We start from the raw sequence: 25,988 nt of genomic DNA on the forward strand, positions 1-25,988 counted from the left end.
TGTATTTCTTTAACTTCCTGAGATTTCCCCAAAAGAATTGGCTGAGATTTTTAAAACTGCTGAGAGAGGATCTCTCGTGCTAAGGGAGTCTGAAGTAGTTTTACTGTACACATCTTCAGAGACCACCATATTAGCACAGATTGCTTTGACCATGGCATTATTTTCACTGATAAGATGCAGAGGAGAGCTGATTCTTGGAATGTCTGGAGGGAGGAAAGTCACAAGCAATTGGTTGGTTTTTTTTTTTTCCTGCCTTATCCTGTGATGGATCTTCCTTATTTCCTCTCACGGATGCTTGCAACTGGGTTAACTGTCAAGGTAGCACTTTGGGGGAAGAAAAAGAAAAGGGAGAAGATGCCAAGCTTGTGAAAAAATGTGGGATAGAAGTAGGGCTGCACCTGCAGCCAGCATTGCTTCCCAGAGCTCTGGGGACACATCAACTTCCAGTGAAAAAAAGCTACAGAAAGGTTGGATTTGGGATGCTCAAGCACCCCGTGAGAGCTGTAAGGGTTTTCCAAACCATCTGCATTTGGGGTAGCTGAGGTGGCAGTGGGCTCTCTCGTCTCTCCCTGGGTGCAGGGGGTGCTGGCAAGGACTGAGGTCTGCAGGCAGGGATGTGACTGAGGACGTGGCTGACAGAAGCTGTTCTGGCAGCCCTGGCTTCATGCTGGAGATGACAGGACTCATTTGTGTAAGGGGCAGAGGCAAACAAGAAGAGAATCATGCACATCTCCAGGGAAAGCAGGGAGAGAAATAAATGAGAGCAGATGGGTTGAGACACGGGAAATCAAAACCAGAGTCTTTGGGAAGATCACTTTGCTCGAGTTAGTTTCCTGTCTCCCAGCTTATGTCACAAAGTCCTGGGAGAGTCACTCTGGTTTATTGGCTGATTTTCTGACCCTGGAAAATCCAGGCACTGCTCCTTTAGCCCTCCAGCTTGTTGAAGTCCTGCTGCAGGGATGCCTGGACTTCACCCCTTGTAGGGGTCTGTGGGTCTAGGTGGTTTTGGGGAGCCTCCCTGTCATTGTGCCTTTGTTGAGCTGGGCTGTCACATGAGTCTGGCCTTTAACACCCACCATGTGGGCTGCCAAGGCTGTTAAGCAAGGCTTTTCAAAGCCAGGCCCACACAAAACCCTTTTTTTAACCGTGGGGTTTTCAGCCTCTTTTTCTTCTGTTTTGCACAAACTGAAATGAGGGCTTTTGGAAGGAGTCAGATTAAACGATTCAGCAAAGCACTTCAAACTGCTTTTCCCAGGAGCACATGACCACTCCTGAAAGGCTGTGCTTGGGTTTCCCTCTGTGCTCTGAGTGCCATTCTGCAGCTCAGCTGGCATTAACCTCTCAGACAAGGCTCCCAAGTGAATGTCTCCAAGGAGAAGCCCTTCCTTGGGGTCCAGCCCCTGCAAACTCTCAGCTTTCACCCCCCAAAATGTGGCCATGTTCCTGCAGGCTGGGATGGGGATCTCTTCAAGAAGGAGGCAACTCTGTTGAGCCCTACACATGGATTTGGGGTGCAGCCAAGAGGTGTTCAGCCAGGTGTGCTGCTTTTCCTTTCTGCATTCTCCAGGGCTTACTGAAAGAGAAGTCTTTGCACAGGGTTTTAGACCTGGCCTTGCTGAGCAGCCTGTCACGTGGAAGGTGTCACTGCTCAGGGCTTGGGGGTGAAATGAGCTGAGCTTTACCATCTCTTCCAACCCAAACCATTCTGGGGTTCTGTGAGCCAAGGAAAAAGAATTCATTGCTGTGCAGCTGAGTTTCTCTGCCTGCCAGACAGAGAGCAGACCCTTGAACAGCTTTCCCAAGCCATTCAAGAGCTGTTTATGAAAAATTCATTGATGTTTCAGTGTTTAGACTGAGCCTATACTCAACTGGACACCTCCAGGCTGTGCTTGGGTTCTCCTCTCATTCACATTGTGGTGATTCAGCAGGGGGGAATAAATCCTGTGTGTGAGGCAGAAGATGAAAGCATTGACTTATCTGCTTTTACAGCAGGGTTTGTTTCCAGGTTGGGAACAAGAGCCCTGAGCTGTGGAACAGGATGGTGTTAATTCAGAGGGCTCATGTGCTGATCTGGGGGGCACATGGATGTTTTTTTGGATATGCTTGTGTTCTGTACCTGGTGGCTCAATGCAGGATCACAGGGAGAAGGAAAGGAAAAGGAGCAGGGCATCCTTTGGGGCATCCCCCATTTCCTGTGGCTCCAAGATCCGTGGATGCCTGTTAAGGGAAGCAGCAGGGCATGCCAGGGGAGCCAGCACTCCCATCGTGGCTTCCACTTGATTTTCCTCGATGTGGTTGAGTAAAGAGGAAGAAAAGGGCAGAAGCTGTCTGAAGCACCACTATCACGGCCTGACATTTTAAAATCATTTGGAAACAATTCTCTAAAATAAGCATATTGAAGGAGGCAAATGGGGAATTTAAAATAAGGAAACCTGGGCCGTGGGGATACACTCTTTGTTCCACCAGAGACCCCCACCAGGATTTCCTGTGTGCCCATGCGTGTGCAGGTGGCAATATATGATTCATCCAGAGCATATATATATGCATATGACAGGCACAAGCACTATAAATATGATCTACATGGCAAGAAACTGTAAAGGGGAATTGACGGCACACGAGCGTTCTCTCCCAAAAGTGCCAGCTGCCAGTCGGGCTGAATTAGATTTCACAGGGGTTTTTGCAATACATGGAATTCACCAGCAAATTACCCTTAAAGAGGGAAAATCAATCATTTGGAGCAGAGATAAGCTGAAGGCGAGGCAGCCTCGGATTGATCCCGTCTGTGCAGGCGTGTGTGGAATTCAGCAGATAACCTGGGGAGAGCAGGGAAGGGGAAAACTCCTCCAGGAGGGAGGGAGCAGGCAGGGACTGACACCTGGGGTGGACAAAAAGATGGGAGAATAGGGCTGCTGGCGTGGGGAGGAGGATCAGAAGGGTTGGGGAGGATTTTTCTGCTGACATCCTGCACTGCCTGTCAGCTCAGTGAGTTCCTTAGGGATGCAGGGAGCATCACAGTGCCCAGGGAGCCTTTGGAAGGTTATTGAAAGGGTTTTTGGCACAGGTGGGAGAGGGGTGCTGGGATCCCAAGCTGGCTGGGCACTGGGAGAGAAGCAGGCAACACCCAGAGAGGATGTTCTGAGTTAAATCCTATTAAATAGATGCAGGGAATAACACCCTTCATGCCTTGTGTTTTCAGAGGAGGGATTAAGGACCATTTGTGTAAGACTCACTAGAGCCAGGCCTAAGTTACCCAAGCCCCACATTGCTTTAAAAAAAAAACCAAAACCCCAAATTCTTCTTTCCCTTTCCTTCACCTCCCCTCCTAAACTCAGGTCTTTCCTTTCCTTGTAGAATTCCCAGAATAAGGAATTAAATTCTTCGTGGCTTGCTGTAGGTAATAGCCCAGAAAGTGCCTAGAAAGTGACTAGGAGGAAAGCTGGATTTTGTGCTTCAGTAAGGCAAGGCTCTCCATTTTGGAAAAGCAAACTGCACTGGGGGACCCAAAGGCAGATCTGTACTGAGGCAGCATGAAAAGGACAAAACCAGAGGATTCCCAGGCTGCTTTTCCCAAGTCTAGTTCACTTTGTACTGAAAATGATTGCAAGAAATCAACCTGCCCATCTCAGGGAATGGTGTGGTTGTGGAAGGGTTGTCTGCTTGTCTAGGGATTTGGATTATTTCATTTTTTTGCCTTTGTTTTCTTGTGTAGCCCTTGGTAAGCAATGCTAAATCTTTGCTGTGACTTGAGCCACATCCCAAGCCCAGAGTGCTGGCATGGGATGAGAGGAGTTGGAAAATCTGTGGCTGCATCCCAGCGTCGGGCGATAGCAAACTTTCCTCCAAAACCTGTTTTTTATGGGTCAATTCGTTTCAGAAGGAGACAGGTTTATTGTTGGAGGGTTGCTGAGCTTTGGCAGGCTGCTCCTTAATTTGTGGCTCTGAAGGAAAGCAGAGGACTCAGTTTGTTTGCAGTGGTGGGGAAAATATTGAGCCGTGCAGTAGATGGGAGGTCAGGGGATGGAGAGGGGAATGAGCACGTAGAAGAGGTCACTGAAAACATCCTCATCCTCATCCTGGGCACTGCAAAGAGATGATGGTGCTTGGCTGTGATCACTGCACACCCGGACCTTTGAGAGCCCAGGGATGCAAATCTTGATTTTCCTCTTCCCAACCACGTTTCAAATCCGTTGTCTGCTCTGGGTGGCAGGAGCAGGTAGGAAAGGGTGAGGAAAATGTAAGCAGCTCCCTGTGGCTTCCTCTGGAGTGGGGGGTCCTTGCTGTGAGCCTGGCTTAGCCAGGCCCTTCTGCTGGGCAGCTGATAACAATTTGAATATTCAGATTTGCTTTCAGGCAACCACAGGGGGCTCGCAAGCTCCGGGAACCAGGAGCAAGGAAAGCAGCATGGGGGCCGAGGCAAAAAAAAAAAATAAATAGCTGAATAAATATATAAATGGTAACTCACAGCAGCCCTCCCCAGAGGCAGCTGTATCCCCTTCTCCAGACCTCACGTGGGGAGACTGAGGCACTGGAGGGGCTGCTAATTAGGGGTACTGGGTATCTGGAACTGATCTCTTTCCCCAGCTAGAAAGGAATTAATCCACCTGGCTCTCTTCCTGCAAATACTTGGATTTCTTTTGATGTCTCAACTTTTATCTCACACCCCTAACAAACTCACCCTTCTCTGGCTTCCAAGAAAACCCCTCACACCTCACTGCCACAAGAGGTTCCCTTGTGTACTGCAGGGAGGGTGCAGGTCCTGGGAGAGATCCTGAAATCAGGAATTTCCTCAAGGAAGTAGCTTTTTGTCACTGGTGGGAAACGGTCATTTGCTGTAAATCCACATCCTGAGGATAGGGGACAAAGTAACATGGGAAGTAATGCTTCTTTCTGCTATTCTATGGATTCTCTGCTCCCTCCCTTCCAGGTCTGAGGTGTTGGGAGAATCTCTCCCTTCCTTTCTGGGCACTGGAACAGTTTGTGGACTCAATACTAGATTTCAGCCCTGAGATGCTCCCACTGCCCACCAGCAGAGCACTGCTGGGCTCCTGAGGCACTGGGTTGCCCTTGTGTGGTTCTGTGGGTGTCCTCAGGGCTTGTTCCTGCTCTGGGGCTCCACTGGGAGATGCCCTCAGCTCCATGGATTGCAAGGAGAAGGGCAAGGCACAGATCCTGCTCATGCCACCCGCTCTCGGCAGTCACACTTAGGCAGCTTTCACTATTAGTGCCCCTTCGTGCATTTAATTGGCCACTTTTTCTGATAGGAGGGAGGTCATTCGGGGAAAATTGGAAATTCATCTCTGGCAGCTTCTGAGCTTGCTTTTCGCGTGCTCTGCTGGGCCGTGCTCAGGGCAAGGCTCTGAAACCATCCAGATATTGGCGGTCCTGCTGCTTGGCTGGCCGAGTTTTGGGAGAGGAGAAGATTTTCCAGTCCCCAATTTGAGCTGCCTTGCTGGGAGAAGCCTTCTGCACCCACATTGAGGCAGGGAAATCCCAGGGCATGACCTGTGTGGTGTGTGAACCTTCAACCAGCAAAGGGATTTTCCCTCCGTGAGCCGCGCGGGATCATCCCAGGGATGCATTCCCACTCCACTCACTTGCACACAGATTTTGTAAATTAAACACCTTGTTCTTTCCCTTCCCAGGGTCCCAACAGTGTTTTTGAGGTTTACCTGGTGGGCAACAACTCCAACCACTTCATCATCTCGCCGACGTCCATCCAGGGGAAGGCAGATATCCGTGTTCGCGTGGCAGTGCCGCTGGATTTCGAGACCATTCCTCGCTACGAATTTTCAGTAAGGATGCACCCCTGGGCTCTGTGGGACAGCCACAGCTTTTAGCATGACCTCAGAGTGATCATTAAACATCCTTCTTGGCCAGTACTTGAAGAGAGAGGTGGAACAAGCTTGTCAGCAGGGCCTGCTGCAGTAGGACAAGGGGAGATGGCTTTTGGTGGTTGATTTAAATTAGGTGTAAGGAAGATTTTTTCCATAGGGGTGGTGAACATTGGAACAGGATATCCCGAAAGATGGATGTCCTATTGCTGGAAACTCAGGGTCAAGTGAGCAACCCAGTCTAGTGGAAGATATTCCTGTCCATGGCAGAGGTTGGACTAAGAAAACTTTAAAGCTTCCTCCCAATCCGAATTCTATCATAATCCCCACCATGAAACAGTGGAGCACCACAAAGCAGCCAAAAAACCCAGAAATTATAATAAAGAAGGAGGTGGGGAAGAGATTGGCTCTGCACTTTCTCTTTCCAACATCCAAAGGCTCAGCTGCAAGAGCTTAAGCTGTGCAGGGCCATAAAAGCTTTATAGAGCATAAAACTTTGTTTTAAGAGCACCTATCAGGTGCCAAAACCCTCCCAGTCCTCCTGCTCCAGCTCTGTTGGCAGTTTGCCTTCAGCTGGCTCAGCTGGTGTGGAGAGCCTGGTTTGCCCCACTAAATAAGCAGAGGTAACTCTCCCAAGCTTCCCATCATCTCCAAACTTGCCTCGTGGATTTTTCCCAGCTCTTTGCCAACGAGAGTGTCCCGGACCACGTCGGCTTCGCGCGGGTGAAGATCAACCTGATCAACGAGAACGACAACCGGCCCGTGTTCAGCAAGGCGCTCTACAACGTCAGCCTGCTGGAGAACACCACCGTGGGCACCACTGTGCTCCAGGTCCACGTGAGTAGGAGCACCCCAGCTCCCTCTGGAGTCCTTGTGCTGGCTCTGTGTCCCTGTCCTGGTTGGAAGGACAGGTGTCTACCAATAAAGGCAGAAGCTTCTCTTTGAAATGGAGAATATAAACCCTCTCCCTTCAAATTATTATTACAATTTTGAAATTAAGGGGTTCTCAGGTAAAGATAGGGGAATTAGGAATAACAGTACTAGGAAAATTAAAATAGAAATGCAGTATTACAAAGAACAATCCCAACCCTGACAGAGTCAGAATCCAAGCTGACACCCTGTCAGTCAGTCAGGGTGTTGGCAGCAGTCCCATTCAATAGTGGCTGCATCCTCCTGCAGTGGCAGATGTGGTTCAGCTGGAGCAGTGCTCCTGGAGAAGGTGCAGTTTTCCTCTGAAGGTCCAGGGATAATGTGAAAAGGTCTGGTTCTCCTCTGGAATCCAGTGGAAAGAAGGAACCTTGCTGTCCAAAATCTCAGTTTTTATCTGGGTAGGAAAGGCTTGGCTGCTCCCCTGGCTGGAGCATCTCCCAGTGGGATGATGTAATTTTATCAGTCATGCAGTGGGAATCAATGTCCCAGCAGCAGATGATATCTCCTGGAGGGAGGATGGGCTGTGGAAAGATAAAGATGATTGCCCCAGCTGGTTTAAAGATGGCCCATTAGCAGAGGATATGTGCCAGGAGATCAGGGTCACTGCTCCACCCACTTCAACAGATGGTGACAGAATACACATTGCTGGCCACATCCTGTATTGCAACCCAAGACAGTCCCTCACCCAGGGCAAGCCTGGGAAGAGAGCATTAGGAGATGCTCTGGTGGGATGCAGGCTTCTCATGGGCTTTGGAGCAGATTCATGACCTTTCCTGTTCTCTGGAAGGTGTGTGAGTGTTTCCTGCCACACTAGGAATTAAAAGAGAGTCCTGCCCTGCATTTCATCTGCAGATCCCAGCGGTCACAGTGCCCCTGGTGTGGCTTTTGCCACTGCCCTCCTTGGAAACATCATCTTCCTCAATCAAACCTTCACTGTTAAAAGGGGGAAGGATGGAAAAGGAATGGACTGGCTCTGTTTAGCATGGCTGGCAGCAGAGCAGAGGCAGGCAGAGGTGGTGGTGATAGCAGAGGGCATCTCCATTCCCTCCTCTGTGGGTTAGTTGGAATCCTCATGGAGAAAACACATTTCCTGGTGCATGAGAGCAGTGTCAATGCCAGCATGGGGCACAGCAAGAACCACAACAAAACCCTGTGCTGAAATGCCATTGGAAAGGGAATCAAAGCTCCTCTGGGATGGGGAATTTCACAGCAGGGAGCACCAAACCCCCTGCTACACCTTGGGTGTGTTATTGCCACTACTGTGAGTTGTGAATGGTTTTTTTTTCTCTTCAATGAATTTGCTCCAGCTGCCCTCCTGCCCCCTGCTCTCCCAAGGCACAGCCCCTGGTCTCCCATCCATGCAGGAATGCCCACTCAGAGGATAAAACCCTGGACAAAAGAGTTGGGTGTATGTGCCTGTGTGTAAGTGTGTTTACTTTACAAACAGATGGTGTGAAACTGTGTAGAGCCCCCAGGCTGTTCCCATCTGACAGTTATTAATATTTCAAGCAGATGTTTAGCTAGTCAGGCCGTCAGACACTAAACAATGAGATTGTTACTGCGTCTCCTCTTCCCCCAACTTCCAGCTATGCCAGCATTTCAGAGCGAGCACAAAATGCCAGGAGTTGAATCTTCTATGATAAATCAGAATGGATGCAATTAGCACTGAAATCCAAATTGCCCTCCCAGCTGATCCCAAACTTTTTACAGCCCTCATAAAGTGCCAGCTCCTCCTGCTGTAGCCTCTTGCCTTTGAGCTGCAGCCCTTTGGTGGCTGCCTGTCTGTGCCATGCCTCTCCACCTGTCCCATGTGCTCTCCTTGCTGATAAATTCCTCCTCTCCTTTTCTTCCTTCTTTTCCACTTGCTGGAGAATGTTCCTGGGTGTTCACACGTGGGGATGGGGTTTTGGAGAAAGCCACGTGGCATGCCCACTTCTTTGGTGGCTGCTGGGTGACATCCCCACAAAAGAGGACTTTTTTTGGCTCCCCTCTTTTTGCGCTCCTTTGTGCAAATAAGTGCAGGTTTGGAGATTTGTGGGGTGTTAAGGATAAATCAGGTGGCTTGTGGGGTCAAGGAGATTGATGAACTGGGGAGTGTGTGTGCTGGGTGAGTGGTTGCTGAAGGGGGGCAGGAGGCTTTGTGCCAGCTGCTGCTGCTGGTCAGACACAGCTGGCAGGGCAGAGGACAGAGCAGTCAGTGCCTGCAGCACCTTCCTGGCAGGGACACAAGCAGCCAAAACCACGGGAGCTGAGGCAAGGGGAGGTGGCTGATCCCGGCAGCTCAAAAGCCCCCAGAGCTGTTTGCCCATCTTCCAGTGAGTGCATCCTGGCTCTCCCACCTTGGCTGTGGCTGATGTGTGTGGGCTAGGGGAAAGGCTCTCCTCAGTGCCACCCTCTCCAGGCTGCCCTCAGCTGAAAGGGAAAGGCAGGAGGAAGGAGCAAGCAGACTTCATTTGTGGTGACAAATGGCCATTTGTTTCTGCAGCCTTTCAGCTGCTAATATCAGTGACAGCAGGGAAACATTGCCTGTTACACGTGTAAATCAACTGTAAAACAACCCAAAGTGCAGGCAGCCAGAGCTGCTTTCTGCTCTCTGCTTCCTGCCTCTTTCCCTCTGCCCAGGGATGGGTGGGCTTGGATCCATGGATTGCTGGTCAAACTTCAGCCTCTTCCCTGGCACAACCCAACCTTGCCCACCCTCTAAGATTTTGTTTGCTCTCTGCTTAGCATTCCCTCCATCTCCCTGTCCATCCACCCATCTGTTTAATTCTGTCCCTGTAAGGCATTTATTATTTAGGCTCAAGTGGTCATTTGCTTGCACAAGAACATCTGGAGAGTCCAGGCTCCATGGGAACAGCTCCTGCCCTGTACAGGGAGCCCAAAATGTGCCCAAGGGCAACCTCCTCTCCTGCCTCCATGCTCTTGGAGCATGAGGGCAAGCTGAGGGAGCTGGGAAAAGGGCTCAGGTTGGAGGAAAGGAGGCTCAGGGGGAGCCTTCTGGCTCTGCACAGCTCCCTGACAGGAGGGAACAGCCAGGTGGGTCAGGGTCTCCTCCCAACAAGAGGAAACAGCCCTAAGTCATGCCAGGGGAGGTTTACACTGGATATTAGGAAAAGCTTCTTCATTGAAAAGCTGCCCAGGCAAGTGGTGGGGTCACCACCCTTGGAAGTGTTCAAAAAACACATAAATAGGGGTGGTGTGTGGTGAGCTCGGCAGCTCATGGTTGGGCTGGATGATCTCCCAGGCCCTTTCCAGCCTTAGTGATTCCATGACTGTTTACACATATGATGAGCCCCTCAGGCCAGACATTCCTGGTTCTGCAGAGACCAGTGTGAAGGGCTCCTAGCTCCGGCCAAAGCTTCCAGGTTACATGAATTGTGACTTTTTGGAGCTGCATGTCCACAGCATGTCTGGGACAACTGAAGGACAAGCAGCCTCTCCAGGGCTCTTACAGGCTTCTCTCAATGGAAATTCCATTTTTTACCTGCCCCAGACTCTGCTGTGCCAGGAAAAGGCAGGCTGGAAAGGCTTGGAGGTCCCACACAGCAGCAAACAGCCTCTGTGAAGCAGGAGCAAAGCAGGGAGGTGAGCAGAGCTCATCCTGAAGAGATGGGCCAGTTCTGCCCCAGCTCCCAGCAGATATTGAAATACTTTTTTTTTTTTTTTTCTGAAACAACTGGCCATGAAGCCTTTTAATAACATAGCAGAAAAGGTCAGAGAAAGAATTTCACACTTCTTGAGCAAGCAGGCAGCCAGTATAACTTCATGCCTTCCAGGAATGAAGCAGCAAGAACATACACTGCACCCCAAATTAACTGGGGTTCTGGCACCCCTGCCAGGTCCTGCCTGCCTGGTGGTCTCTGCTCCTTCCTCTCCCTGGTGTGGAGAGTTTGGAAGCAGTTTCTGGGTTCCTTTTGGTGGGGCTCCCCTGAGGAACTCTTCTGCCACCTCTCCAGGGGAGCTTCCAGCTGGAAAGATTTTTTGGGTGGAAGAAGCTACATGAACGTGGCCTTGCTTCTGAGCTCACCTGCAATGGGTTAGCTGCACCACCTAATTAGTGGCTTGCCTTCATTTTATTCTGCCTTCACTCAGAGTCAGGATTGAAAACACAAAGGAGATTAATTTTCTTGTGTTTGGACTTGATTGTTTATTAAATCTTATCTAAAGTACAGAGAGTTCTGCAACACTTCTAGCTACCAGCTAAAAGTGAGCAAAATGAAGCTGAATCAAGCTAATTACAAGGACTTTTAAAGCTAAACAGTCCAATAAAGACCTAACACCTTTGTTTTTTATCCTTTTGACCCAATAACCAAACACCTGTGACCCACAGTGCAGAACCAACTAAAAACTACTACCTGAAATTAGGAAGAGGAAGGAAGAAGACAGAAAGAGACAATGCCCAAGAACCTCCATCCTGTCCCATACCTATTATTATATTCCAAGAGCCCCAAATTCCAAACCCTTCACCATGTGAAAGCACACATTTCTATATAATTATACACCCATTATTTTAACTCCATCACTCAAATTTGGAAGCTTCTCCAAGGCCTTAAGTGAAAAGCAGTGTTCTCCTGGGGGTCAGTGCCAGAAAACACAGAAAGCTCAAAAAATCACAGATTTCTGGGTTCCAGAAGCTGTGCTCCAGTTGCTGATGTATTTGCTAGACCTGGAGGATGGGGAAGGGGCTGAAAAGGACCCAGCAGGAGGTGGGAATTAAGATCTCCTTAAGCTCCTTGTGCTCCACAGATCTGCACAGCAAAGTCCTCCTGAAAAGCCCCGATAACCAAAAATCATTAAAGCCCAAGCAAGCCGAGAGTAACTTGTTTTTAACACAACAATGCATTTGATTTGCCTTGAAGTGTCTGGAGAAAAATGGTTCTCCAGGGAAGTGTGGAAAGTAATCCTAGCTCCGTGATCCCTCCTGTGTGCTTTATTTGCCCCGGTCTGGCTTGGCTGCACAGGCTGGGATCAGTGGCCCTGGGCTCCATCCACTGCCTGGCAAGCAGCAGCAAGCTGGGGGCATGCTGCCAGCCCCCTCCCTGCTCTCCCACCCTGGAAAATGGCTGGGATGGAGACAGGGAGGCTTGCAGGGGATTAATTGCCCCCTTGCCCTCCTTCGAACCACACAAAAGTTCTTCCTGAGTCCAGCTGGGTCAGGGACAGATCAGATAGATGAGCCATGCTTTGGAAACCACACCAGCACCTCTCTGGGATGGTTTGTGCAGCTATTTGTCCCAAATCCTTGCTGATTCCTTCTCTCCTCCCAAATCTCTGTGAGGTGATGTGCTCTTGGTGTCCTTGCCCTGAAACACCTCTCTGGTCTGGGGCTGGGTTTGTCCTGACCACAGCCACCCTCAAGAAGTCTGAAATGGATGTGGAGACTTTTCAGAGCTTTAAATACACAATACTTTTGGGCCAGCTGCTGGTGGGCTTTCCAGAGATGTCTTTTGGAGACCCTCAGAAGCAGTGTGAGCATCTCAGATTATAAACTGTGGTGCCTGGTTCAACCAGCAGGCATCGATTTCAGCACAGGAATGATTCTCTGTATCTTGTGATATGTGGCAAGGCAGGTAAAATAAGCACTGTGCTCCCTCAGGGCTTGATAACCTGAATCTCTAAGGCAGTCTTGTGTGTGAAAAACTCCACTACTTTCCCTGGTTTTTAATGAAACCTGGATTAAATATTTCAGATTGTTTGACAGAGTTGAAGAGATATCTCCTGGTGTTTTTGGCAAATGCATTAGCCTGTGTATTCTCATGTGTGTGTGTGAATTCAGTATCTATGCACACACATATGGGTTCCCATTCCTTTCTCCTGCCCTCCTGGGTTGTCCCTCCCCTGAACATCATCCCCAGCCCCTCCATCCATTCACCTGCATCCTCATCTTCCCCCTCCCTGCCACTTCACTTCCTCGGGAGGAGCCTTGTTAGTAAGAACCTAATGAAGTAAATGTGCTAATTAACCTTCCATTACTCTCCTCATTAAATCAACCTTTAATTTGGTTGGCAGAGTTCCTCTCCTTTGCCACCCAGCTGTCAGTTTTCTTCTGCTGCTTCGATCTCTCTTTGGCCTCGTGTCGGGGATGGGAAAATCAATCCCAGCCTGATTTTCTCTCCCCGTCTTTCCAGCCAGCTGTAAACGCCAGTCAACAAGAAAGTAATAATGTACTTTTCCCACCCTGGCCAGGAGAGTTGCAGACATCAATAAACAGCTATTTAGGATGCAAATCACCTTCGCAATCAGCCTTTGAGTTTGACTGGGATGGTGCTGTGGTCTGTGGGTTCCCACATCCAATCCCAGAGCAACTCTGGGATGTCCAGAGAGTCGCATCCCTCTGGGTTTGTAAATCAATGGATGGGTCGAAAAACATCTAGGGATCTTCCATGAGGAATGAGTGTGGGATAAACCATCCCCTGTCCCTTCCAACCTCCACCTTCTCTCATGGGCTGTGGAAGTATGGGATGGGGAAACAGTGGGAGACTCCGATGCCAGCCTCCTCCTTTCCTCCTGCTTTCTGGGAGTGGAAAATGCCTTGGAAAGTCCTTGCTGCAGAGGAGGAATGGACAGGGTGGTGGCAACTGGGGACTGCCAGCCAAATGTCCAGGGCAAGCTGGGCGCTGCAGAGAGCATCAGGCATGCAGAGATGATCTAAGAGGGCATTCAGAGGGCACTGTAGTGTGAGAGCATGGCTCAGCAGCAGCTGGTGGAGGCTGGAGAACTCTCAGCTAGACATTTCTGATGTCCCCCAAGCCTGGGCTTTGTCCCTCCTTCCAGCCCTTCCCTTCCCGTGGCCTGCATAGCTCTCCCTCCCTGTCAGCATCTTAATTGATCTTGTTGTTCTCAGTCCCCCCTCCCCAGTGCTCCATCTCCAGCTGTGCTTAAGCAGAACAAAAAAAAATCTCTCCAATTTCCCCGCCGCTTAAAAGAAAATTGAATCCTTTATCTGCAAGAGGAGAGGGAAACTGCAAACACGCGAAACAGCAAAGAGTTAAATAATCAAAGCAGATGATTCCAAATTGCCTGGAAAGTTAAACATGAATGGCTTGGCTTCTTTCTGCGTGCTCCTTGGGTTTTTACAAGTACAAAAATATGCTTGCACTCCTTGTTCCCGTTAAATATTCTTATCAAGCCAGCTCTGTAAATAAAGGGAAGGGGAGGAGGGAGTTACCAGGCGTGATTGACAGATCTGAAGTCCTCTCTTTCTGTCAGGGCCCAGTGCTCTTTGGCTGTGTTTATCTCTTTAATCTAAATATCAATCCGTGGGACTGAAATGGGGTGGAATAGGAATCATGACAGCCCGAGCTGTGAGGGGAGAAGGAGAGAGAGAAACACTTAGAGCAGCTTGTGCAGCCTCTCCCTGTCCTGATGGAGCTGTCAGGAGAAATGCACAGTGAGAGCACAGAGGTGGGAAAACAACAAAATCGCAGCCTGGCCCCTTCCCCCTGCCCAAACAACAGCAAAAAAATGAAATGATGAGAAAAAAAGAAGGAAAAAACCCAACAATTCACCAACAATTCAAACCACTGTTCCCAGTAGGAGATGGTGTTGGGTGGCTTTCCTGTGCTGCTGGATCTGCCTTGGTGATTTGGGATGTGGCTGGAGTTCAAGGCAGAATTTTTCCCAAGGTGATGCTCTTTGTCATGTGAACACCCTGGCCTCACACCTCCTTCTCAGCAGCCCCTTTAGGGCCATCACTGTCTTCACCTTGATACATCCTTTCCCAGACTCCTCACATGTTTTTTTACACCCCCAAATTTCCTATAGAGCCAACACTCCTGGGATTTTAATCTGTTTTCAAAGCTGCCCTCAGCTCCCTCATCTCTCCCAAAGCATCCAAGGCTGTGTTTGCTCCAGCAAAAGGGAATCAGCACCCAGGGGGTGCTGTCAGCTGAGTGATGCTGTGACAAGGACAATGCCACCCCTGGAGAGGTGACCTTGGGCTGGCCCTGGTGGTGCTGACGGGGTTGGTGTGTGAAGAGGAGGGTGATTTACCTCAACTGGGAGTTTGGGAAACATCAAATAAACCAGTTGGGTTTTGTCATTCCCTTCCTCCAGGCTGGAATGCAATGTGTTCATGTGGCAAGGACTTGTTCAGCCCATCCCTCCTGGTTTGTTTTCATCCTCCCTCTGCCTCCTGGGCCTCTCACCTGGGCAAGGTGCAGCTGCAGATTTTGGGTGGCGTGATCAGCTTCGCAGAGCTCTTCCAAACACATTAGAGACTGTTGAGAATTTATATCTCCTCCACCAGACTTTGACCTTAATTTCTTCCATTTTGCTGGGCTGTAAAATTCATTAGGGACCCAACAGTGAAGTGATTGAGATGTCAAGCTGGGCAGCTGTGGGGATATTTAATGGCTGAGATGTGCCACTTGCCATTTAGGCAGACAACAGGCGAATATGAAACCAATGTGGCTAATTAGTGGAGGATTTGCACCCAGCTCCAGTAAAACCCGTGGGCATTGAAGCAGTCTTGGGTGCCACCAGTGAAAACCCACGCTGGAAAAGCCAGTTTATCTCACTTTTGGGCCATCTCCTGGTGTTTTAAAGCCCAGCCATTCCAGCAGCCTGGCTACGGTAAATCACTGCCCGCTAAATCACGGCTGCCCAGGCAAGTGTTAACCTTGTGTGGAGCTGATGTAGCAGGGGCTGCTGTTATAAAACACAATCAGGAAGGCTCTTGTTTTCCCTGGTGGCTGGCAGAAGAGGTGGAGAAAAGCTCTGCCATTCCCAGGGGGGTTGATTGACTATTTTTTCCCCCCCCAGCCAGGTTCAGCGCAGCCCTCTGGGGTCATTAGCGCCGATTGAGCTGCCTGGCTCTGGGCAGGGCTTGGAGCTGCTGGGGGAGCAGTGGCAGCATTGCCTTGATTCCCCACTCCCTCTTTCCCAGCTAATCACTGGAGCCACTGGACCAGCCAGCCACCAGCTCTGCTCTTGCCTGATTGCCACCTCCCACCGGGCAGCCTCCCTTTAAAAGCCTGGTTGGGCCAGGCAGTGCTGACAAAAGAGCTGTTTTTCCAACTAAAGTCATTCCACAACAACTTTAAGTAGGTTTTCTGTTGGTTTCCCATTCGGCTTTCGCAGCCCAGTGATTGCATCCCGCAGAAGTCCTTCACTTTCCTCTCCTCCAAATCACAAATCAAATCCCAAATCCCTGTGGCTACCAGCAGTTGTTCCCCTGGGACGTGAGGCTGCCTGGAGGAAGGGATGTTTGGATGGCTGCATACTTTATACACACAGTTTTTGGTGGCTCCAAAAAAGCAGTAAGGATGCCAGGGCATGGTTTGGCTCCCCACCCTGGAATTCCTGCACCACAGTCAGAGCAGCCCATGGCTGCCCAGCCAGCCCCAAGCAGCAACTACATCTGCCTCAATTTCCTAGAAAACAGCAACAAAATAAAAGGCTAGGAAGCAGATGGGAATCCTCCTTCTGTTTGTTTCCCAAGCCACAGGCATCTTGCTGGATCAGGGACGAGGCTCTGCCCGGTCACTCCAGCACCCTGACAGCTTTTTGACGTCCTGTAATTGCTTTCCTGCCACAACTCTTTTAAGCAGAGAGCTGCTGGCCAAAGCAATTTGTTCCCCATCAATTTTTATTTCCTGCTATGTGCATGTGAGGGAGGGAAAACAAAGAGGGTGAAGGAGAACAAACAGAGCTGGGACCTGCTCGTGCTGAGGGAAAGGTGGGAAGGGTTTGGCTCTTCAGCCAGGCAGGATGTGTGCCCTGATCATCATTCCAAAGCTCTCTGCTCTCCCCTGCATCCAAATTCCAGCTGCTCACCCCTGCCTGACAGCTCTGGGGGAGGATTGCTGTGTCTCAGGGGCTCCTTGGAGGATCTGAGCTGTCTCCCAGGGCTCTTCTTAGTTCTTTAAAACCCTTGCCGACTCCTCCTGAAGCTGCTGTGAGTAGAGTTAATCTCCGGCAGTTTAAGGAGTCATTGAGTGGGTCTGGCGGATGATGAATGTCTAAACCATTACCGGGTGAAGCTCCACGGAGCTGTTTAAAACTGAATTCTCCCATGTAAATTTCTGCTCCATCAGTCCTGATGACATGTCAAACATTTGCTATTGTTTCCCTGAACAAATTGGACGACATGCCCTCTCCTGCAGATTTGCCCAGGAGAGCAGAACCAGCAGAGCCAGCTCGGGGAAGGGGGGATGTGATGGCCCTTGGTGGCACAAAAGGACACATCCCAAATATTTGTGCTTGGGGGATGCAGATGGACAGAGAGCCAGGCCTGTTTTTGGTATTTTTGTGTGATTCATGTGCTGGGTGCAGCTCAGTGAATTAATCCTTTAGGCTATCCAGGCTTCCTCTTCTTGCTGCTCTCCCAGAGTTCAGCTGCACAAATGTGGGTTTTTTTAGACATGGTTTGCGCTGGTGACAGCTCATAAAAGTACAGATGTGGACCTGCATTTTCATCCTGCCCTTTTGCAGGCTCCAGTGGGCAAATCCCACTTTAATATTCCGGGCAGGAGAGGAGAGCCGTAAAAAGCCATTTGATTGCTTCTCCAGGTGGAACCCCGAGAAACTTCCAGCCAGATGCCTTTCCTCCCCGGGCTTGGGGAATGAATGCTTGCATGCTGGGGGGTGGAAAACGAGTCAGTGGTTGGGAAAAGCCACAGGAAAACAGCTGGGATTGCTGACAGCTCGGTGGGATTTGGGGTGTTCTGCGGGCGTGCGCTCACTCGGAGCCCTTGGCATCATTCTGCAAAGGGACTGTGTGCTGCCTCCCCAGGGGCTTGAGCAGCTGAGCATGCTTTTTACCCTCAGAGAGGAATAAAAGCTTGGTAATGCAGAAACAGGTGAAGATCTCAAATTAAATATGCTGAGCGTGTGTGGTTTGGATTTTTTTTAGCATGTTCCCTGTCACGCTCAACTAACCCGCCGCATTGCCCAGCGTTATCTCCATGATGCTCAGCTGCCAGGAAAGCCATCCAGCCAGCCTCACCTTCCACCTCCCCAGTGCAAATTAGGGACATTAATTAGCCTGGGGAGCTGGTGGATGGGGCAGAGGCAGGCTGCCCATTCTCCTGGCTCCTCCAGAGGGGTTTTTTGCCTCGCTGGCATTTTTGATGTCATCACAGCTTGTGGTCCAGCCACCCCCCTGGCTCCCCTCTCCCCAGGGCTCCCATTCCCTCCTTGCTAACCTTCTTTTAACCTTCCTCCTTCCCTTATCTTTTTTTTTCCCCCTCATCAGAAGAAAATTACACTTTCCCAGTGTTGTCTGTCACCTCAATAAGCACTTAGGAGTGCAATTGTATGGGGCCAAATGAAGGGAATTCGTTTTGCCCGTGCTTTCTGGTACTGTCAGACCCCCTGTAAATCATTATCTCATCACCAGCCCATCCAGGTGCATGGAAAATGCTTTTCTGGGCTCTGCTCTCACACCAGCCACTTAGGAATTAATGGAAAAGAGGGATTGTGGGCACAGAAGTAATTAATGGGAAAATGGCTGGAGGCTGAGGGTGCTCCAAGCTCCCAAGGATTTTGGGGAGAGAGAACCCAAAAAAAGGGGCTGAAGGCACGTGTTAGGGTGAGGGATTAACCCCAAAATGAGTAGGCTGAAGGATGCTGGCTGCTGCTCACCCTTTGGGCATCTCTCCAGGCAGATTTCTGCAGTTTTCTCCCATTTTACCAAACACAATTCCAATGCCCACGGAAAGGAAATCACTCCATCGTAGCAGTGGAGAGGAAAAACAGCAAAATCAGTAGGTCTGGAAGGCTGGATCCACGAGAGCATCCTTTGGCTGGCATCAAGCAGCAGGAGTTCACTTCTCAGCCTGGGAAGATGTTTGGGGAGAAAAACTTGAATAATCCTGTCTGGTTTTCATGCCTTTTTCCCCCTGTCACCCCGTGATGTGGCAGGGCAGCAGCACACGGGGGTAGAGCTATGCTCAAGCTCCTGCTCTGCTGTCAAGGGTAATCAAGGCCATGGATAAATCAGGAAGGTTTCAGGAACAGGCTGTGTTCCATGCCACTCCTAAAATACAGCCTTACCCTGGTATCTGGACATAAAATGTGTCTTTGACCCTGCTTCTTCACAGACCTGTTGGTCTTCAAGTAATCCAGACAGGACTCAATTTAGAAAATATACTGGGGGAGAAAAAGGATATTTTGAGGATTGCATTCCACCTTCCTCACCTAAAAATAAAATTTTCTGTTCCTTTTTCCTGCTGCCTCTCATGCATATTTTATATATTCATTAGAGCAAAGACTTTAAAACATAAATAAATCTTGCTTTGCTCATCCAGAGCTGACACAGTGAGTTGTGAACAGCTTCCCCAGAAGGTGCTGGTCGTTTAGCCGTGACCAGCCTGCCGGTGGAGCCGGCGCATCCCGCGGCATCCCGAGCAGCTCCATCCCTGGGAATGCAGCAGCTTGCACCCCCAGAAGGGCTCTCCTTGTGGAAAGCAAGACCAAAATCTACTATTCCTTGCTTTTCCAGATCTGTGTTTTAACCTGAAGTGCAATAGCTATTTATTCCTCTGCTCTTGTTGTGTTTGGACCCTGGGCAAACACCAGGCACCCATGAAAGCTGCTCAGTCACCCTCCCCTCTACAGCTGGGCAGAGGAGAGGGAAAAAAAATTAACAGAGCGTTCATGAGATAAGGACTGGGAGAAAACACTCCAAGGGCGGGTACAAAGTGAGTTTATTTCTACCAAAATCAGAAGAGGAAAATGAGAAGTAAAAGAAGCCCTTTAGAAATCACCTTTTCTTCTACTCAGCCCATCCCTCCTTCCCACTGACAGCACAGGGAGACAGGGTGTGGGGGTTCTGGACAGTTCATCACCCAAGGTTTTCTTTTGCTTGGCCCAGGGAGAAGAGTCCTTTCCCTGTGAAACCATAAATTATAACACACCAGGTCTGCAGTGGTGTGCTCAATGCGACATTTCCATAAATACCTTCTTTTATTAATTGAATTTTATGTTTTCCAGGCGACTGACAATGATGTGGGCACATATGGGAAAGTCAGTTATTTCTTCAGCGATGACCCCGACCGGTAAGTGTGACTGACTGGCAGGAGCTTGATCCTCCAAAATCCTCTTCTACCCTCACTGGGCAGCCACAGGGCGATTGAAGGCACTGGTTATGAGATTCTGTGAGATTCCCTGTCTGTGCCTGATGCTCAGCATGTTTAATTGCCTTGCTAAGTTGGGACCTGCAGGCACCAGCGTTGCTGTAGGCCAGTCAATGGTTTTGCAGTGAGTTGTTAGCCCTGGAGTAATACCTGTGGAAAGTTGGGGAGCACACATAAGCTGAACAGCTCTGGGGGTCTCTGCACCCATTTTTTCTGCCTGTGGAGCAGCACTGAGGGTTTCTCACTGCTCTTGAAGGTGTTCTGGGACCCTGTCACGATCTGCTCAACCCGAGCAGGAGTCGTGATGGTTCGTTTGACCCCAGGGTGCAAAAGACAAAAGAGATTCAGGTTTTATTCAGCAGAAAGCAGTAATGCAGTTTATTGCGCGTAAACAATTCAGTTTTGCAACAGAAGAGAGAGAGAGGTAAAGGAAATAAAGTAAAAGCAGGGAGAGAGAGAGAGAGAGAGAGTAAGGATGAGGGATATCGCTACCAACAGAAGGGACGTCATCCTCAAATCGTCCCATGACAGACATGTCTTTGATCTGTTGGGGAGAAAGAGATCTCGAAGTCTCTTTAAAAAAGTCACTTTTTATAGTCCTTTTCCAAAGTGAGTGGCCTCTAGCCAAAAGGTGGGGAGATTTATGGACTATTGTATGTGGAGATCATTGCTCCAACAAACAGGTGCAGGAACAGGGCACTATAACCAGTATCCTGCTCGAGTGCAGAGTGCCATGGCAGCACCAAGCACACCTACAAACAGTCCTGGGCAAGCATCCACCTTGGCCAGGCCAGAACTCAGGTCCAGAGCGAGTGGTCCCAGGTCTCAGTCTCTGATGATGGTCGTAAGGCAGATCAGAGAAACTTCAGACCAACTCTTACAAACCTGCAGAGAAAAGCCATGAACTTCACACAGTCAGGCTGCTGCCTCTCCCTCTCCAGTGTGTGCTCACCGTGGCTTTCCCCCCTTCCTCTGCCTGCCCCCCAGTTTCTCCCTGGACAAGGACACGGGTGTGATGGTGCTGACAGCACGGCTGGACTATGAGAGCACGCAGCGCTACACGCTGACCGTCATCGCCCGTGACGGCGGCGGCGAGGAGACGGCGGGGCGCGTCAGGATCAATGTCCTCGATGTCAACGACAACGTGCCCACCTTCCAGAAGGAGGCTTACCTGGGAGCCCTGCGGGAGAACGAGCCCTCCGTCGCACAGGTGGTCCGGCTCCGGGTGAGGCACTGCTGTGGCTCCTCTTTTTTAGGGTGTGCAGGAGGGAGAAGGGAGAGGGTTAGGATCACAGAGTGGTTTGGGTTGCAAGGGAACCTCAGAGCTCAAACAGATCCAACCCCCTGCCATGGCCAGGAATGTTGTCCACAAGACTGGGTTGATCTGAGCCCCATTCAGCCTGGCCTTGGATACTTCCAGGAGTGGGGCAGCATCAGCTCCTCTGGGCAAGCACTGCCAGGGTCTCCCCACCCTCATAGGGGAGGATTTCCACGTGACACCTAATCTAAACCTCCCTCTGTCAATTTAAACTGATCAATGCCTGCCATAAGCTTAAGAGACATCTTCCAAAGCAGGTCCCAACAGCCAGTTTCCTTCTTGCACGAGAGGAGGCTGGCTATCAGATCCCCTCAGGGCCCCTGATGGGCACAGATCCCTCCTTCACTTTTCCAGTCTCCCATTCCTTTAACTCTCCCTGGCACAGCTCCCAGACCCATGCATTCCCTCTGCTCACACCCTAGGCATCTGATGAGGACTCCCCTCCCAACAACCAGATCTCCTACAGCATCGTGCAGGCATCTGCCTTCCGCGAGTACTTCGACATCACGGTGTCGGAAGGGTACGGAGGTAGGTGCTGCTCAGGGGCACCCTGAGCCTGCTGGGTGTGAAAGTGCTCCCCTGACTCCCTCACTGTGCATCCTTCCAGTGATCAGTGTGAACCACCCCCTGGACTACGAGCAGCTGGCCAATGGAGTCATCTACCTGACGGTGATGGCCAAGGACGCCGGCAACCCGCCGCTCAACAGCACTGTCCCTGTCACCATCGAGGTGTTTGTAAGTGCCTGGCATTCCTCTGTGCTTTCCCTGCTCCACAGCAGTGCTGTCTATTCACCAAAAACCCGACAAGACTACCCCACCCTGTGGATGTGTGTGAGTGGATTCCCATTACATGTGTCTGATGCCACAGCTAACCACGGGGTGAGGAGCGGAGTGGGACCAGGTGTGGAATTCCCTCTGGAGGAGGGGTTTCTGCTGGGTGATGCAAAGCATCACAGCATTCCTGGGGAAGATCAGATCTGCGTGTCACTTTGAGGCACGTTGTGTTTTGAGGGTGTCTGCAGGGAGGGATCAGTGCTGGAGACAGTTTGGCTGATAACGAGTCAGTCTGGCAGCTGCAGCAGTGTCACTCTGGGAAGGTGAAGGAGATAAAGCCAACGATGCTTTATCATCACTGTAAGATGTAAGATGGGAATGAAGTCCCATGAGGGTGGCTCTCTTCAGATCCCTCACCATGCTCAGGAGAGGGGGAACAAGGCAGCATCCAGGGAGTTAGTGGTGGTTAAATACATCCCTCCCACACCATGCTTTCGACAGCACAAACACCTCTCTTTCAACACCACACTTCAGTGGGTCATCTCCCAGGGTTGGGTCTGTACTGGCAGGGTTTAAGTAGCTGTCACTTTTCCCACTCTCAACCAAAGGGAATTTCTCTCAGCTGGAAAAAGAAAAGAAATAAAAACCAAAAAACTAGGAAGAAAATGAGGGGGAAGTGTTTTGTGACGGCACTTGAGGAACAAGAGCTGTGAAAAGGCAGAACCAGAGCGAGTGCGGAGGGAGGTAATTTTTTTCCATCCTTTGGTTGTTGGTTTTTAATAAAGAAGTCAAACTCGCCTTGTAGATTTCCCATTAGGGGACAATACGCTTTTGTAGAGGGAGCCGCCGAGTCAGAACTAATAGTGCGCGCCGCGCCAGGATCCCAGGAAATTGCACTGCTAATAAGTTTCTGCCTCACTCCCTGCCACCAACACCCCTCCCAGAGCCATGAGCCAGCTACTCACGGCGTGCCTGTGCCTGGAGGAGAGGGGCTGTGTGCTTGGCAGGAGCATCTGCCACTCTCAGCATCCTTGGAGAGGGCGGGGAGTGGGAGGATCCGCTCGAACTGAGGACAGGGGAGGTTTAGGTTGGATGTTGAGAAGAAGTTCTTTGCTGTGAGGGTGGGTGCCCAGAGAAGCTGTGGCTGCCCCTGGATCCCTGGAAGTGTTGGATGGGGCCCTGAGCAAGCTGGGATAGTGGAAGGTGTCCCTGCCCATGGCAGGGGGTGGGAATTGTCTGAGCTTCAATGTCCCTTCCAAGCCAATCCATTCTAAGATTCTATGGTACGATGGCTGTCTGAGGGTTGGCAGGAAGGCAGAGGGCCAGGAGAGCACAGGAACCTGGTTTTAGCTGGTTAGGTGGATAACATCTCCTCTGGGAGTGGAAGAGTGCCGGGTTCTGTCTGGCATCGTTGCAGGTGCCTTGGGGAGCTTTGGACCTCCCGTGGCTGAAGTGGGAAATGTCCTTCTCCAGAAGAAAGCAGGTGCAGGCCAGCTCTGGCCAGATGGAGAGCCAGCCAGAAGCAAGCCCTGCCTCCTTGGGATCAGCATTGCTGGGCCGTGGCCTTGCTGAGCGTGGCCTGATGATCTCAGGATCATTAATGACACGACACAGCATCTGCTCTGGCTCTGGTCCACCCAGCTGGAGCCCAGCTCAGCCCCATCCAGCTGCACATGGATGCACACCCAGCCTCTCCATTCCCTTTAACCTGCCCTGGGTTTGCCCTGGATGAGATCCACCAATCCCTGGGAGGAGGAGGAGGGATGGCGAGGACACCACCAGGACAGGCAACAAGTTCCTCACTACCCTCAGAGGAGGCACCAGGAAAGCTGAGTGGCTTAAAGGCTGATTAAAGGCCACCTGCTTGCAGAAACTAAAGCAGAGGCTGGCAATTTAATTGGGCATCGTTGGCACGTGAAATTGCTTCGAATCTCAAGTCCAGTGGCAGCAGGAGCAGCTGAGCCTGCAGGTCCATCAGTGGTCTCTGGGTAGAGAATGTCTCCAGAGCAGCCCCAGGGAAATGGAGGGGTTCATAATGTGGTGTTTTAACGGTGTTTTAATGTCATGGCAGCTCTGTCCTTCCTCCATAGGCAGTTTGGTTTGCTTCGTTTAAGGCAGATTCTTAACAATGTTTAAACAAGGTTTAAAGATCCCCTGAGGGAGCTTTAAACAGGTCCAAAATCTGTTTTGAGGGATGTTGCAAGCTACTGCTCCTGCCTGGTTTTTCCAGGATGGCTGTAGTCACTGGCAAAGACAGGCTTGGAGGGAGCACATCGGGATGCAAACCAGCTCCCCCCCCACAAAAAATGCTGTGGCAACTCAGCAAGCACCCACAACATTCCTCCCCTGGAAGGGAGGCACCCAAAGCTCAGTAGCTCCCCTGGCCAGCCCAGTTAACCTCATGACCTTGTGGCCAGCAGGTCCTGGAACACAAAGCCACCCCTGCACTGCTCAGGGAGGGAGGGTCAGCTCAGTGCACCATGCTGTGGGGCTGGCAATCACCTCACCCATCCCCAGCTACCTCCACAGTGAAACCCTGGGCTCATAAACTGGTCACACCTTGAGGTGCAGTCACCCAGGACCATCCCCATGCCTACCTGACCATTTAGCCCTTTTCCCAACCAGCCTCTGGACCTTCTCTTTGCTCCAGGATGAGAACGACAACCCCCCCATGTTCAGCAAGCCCTCCTACGTGATAACCGTCCTGGAGGACATCATGGCAGGTACCAGCCACAGCCCTGCTCCTCCCCTGGGCTCCCCTGGGTGTTTCACAGCCAGAATGGGGTGGGGGATCCCTTTTGGGGAAGCAAAGTCTCATAGCTGTGGTGTCTGGGTGTTTGGCCACTTCGTGCATGTGCATGTGCCAAGGGACCCCTTGGCTGGAGCAGTGTGGGGGCACAGGGCAGTTCTGGCTCATCCCAGTCCTCATTTCTGTCTCCCCCAAGGAGCCACAGTGCTGTTTCTCAATGCCACAGACATGGACAAGTCCAGGGAGTACGGGCAGGAGTCAATCATCTACTCCCTGGAAGGCTCCTCACATTTTCGGATCAATGCTCGCTCAGGTGAGCCTCTGGACATGCTCTGCCCTTTTCCTTTCCGTTCCCTCTTTCAGCCCCACCCTTCCCTCCTCTCCCCCAGCCAGCCTGCTTAGGAGTCCCACAATTTAAGGGATTCAGCAGATTTCAGACACCACCACTTGCTCAGTCACCCTGAGAGTTTCAGCAGAGGCATCTGTGGAAACAACTCAGGAAGGAAAAGCTTGGCTGTGAAGGTTCCTGTTAGTTCAGGAGCTGCCAGCTTGGATCCAAAAAGAAGGGCCCATTTGTGGATTATCCTGACCTCGGTTTTAAGTGTTTCTTTTTTAACCTTGTCATCTCCTGTGGCTTCAGGAGAAATCACAACAACATCTTTGCTGGACCGGGAGGCCAAATCCGAGTACATCCTCATTGTCCGGGCAGTGGATGGAGGAGTGGGGCACCATCAGAAGACAGGCATTGCTATGGTGAGTGTGGGGAGAATTCCCATCTCCTCGAGCCTCTGGTGCCCACCTGGAGCTGGGATTGTGGAGACCCAATCTGTGGACCCCCGGTGTTGTGAAGAGCTCACAATGGTTCCTGCCCTGCTGCTCCCAAAAATGATTGTCCAGGTGGTACAAACCTTGAAATCAGTTTGCTTTCCTGGAAAAACATTTACACAGGAGCCACGTGGCTTTCCACAGCCTGTGGATGTGGTAGTGAGTCCTATTCCACCTGCAGAATGCTCCCTTTGTTCCACTTGAGAAGGGGTTTGCTCAGAGAGCCTGCAGGTACCCGTGGTTATTCCTTAGGATATTCCCATGCTGCCTGGGCCAAGGGTTTCCAGCCACTCCAGAATGCCTGTGCTCCTGGTGGAGCTGCAGGTTGAAGCCTTGTGCTTTGTCTTGCCCTTTTCAGGCCCCAGGAAGCCCCATGGTTGGCAAAGTCAGCAGGAAGTATCAGGGGATCAAAAGCCAAGGATCCATCCTTTATGATCTTCGTCCTCTTACTGCTCATGGCATCACATTTCTTTGGACATTTC

General features: G+C 50.7%; 1 protein-coding gene across 4 annotated transcripts in view; it reads left to right on the forward strand.

Annotated features, from left to right (window-relative positions):
- The window catches only part of CDH23 (cadherin related 23), a 169,406-nt gene that overhangs the window by 86,783 nt on the left and 56,635 nt on the right, over positions 1-25,988 (forward strand). For 3 of the 4 annotated variants that reach the window (XM_079312977.1, XM_079312979.1, XM_079312976.1), the window contains exons 12-20: positions 5,643-5,792; positions 6,510-6,668; positions 19,698-19,762; positions 20,828-21,065; positions 21,581-21,686; positions 21,766-21,893; positions 24,583-24,655; positions 24,878-24,994; positions 25,322-25,434. In XM_079312977.1, the coding sequence (XP_079169103.1) occupies positions 5,643-5,792; positions 6,510-6,668; positions 19,698-19,762; positions 20,828-21,065; positions 21,581-21,686; positions 21,766-21,893; positions 24,583-24,655; positions 24,878-24,994; positions 25,322-25,434 (1,149 nt within the window). Of the gene's footprint in view, positions 1-5,642; positions 5,793-6,509; positions 6,669-19,697; positions 19,763-20,827; positions 21,066-21,580; positions 21,687-21,765; positions 21,894-24,582; positions 24,656-24,877; positions 24,995-25,321; positions 25,439-25,988 lie in introns of all 4 variants that reach the window. The other variant, XM_079312978.1, reaches the window with a different exon arrangement.

The sequence above is a fragment of the Erithacus rubecula genome (genome assembly GCF_903797595.1).
Source record: "Erithacus rubecula genome assembly, chromosome: 9".
Lineage (NCBI taxonomy): Eukaryota > Metazoa > Chordata > Aves > Passeriformes > Muscicapidae > Erithacus > Erithacus rubecula.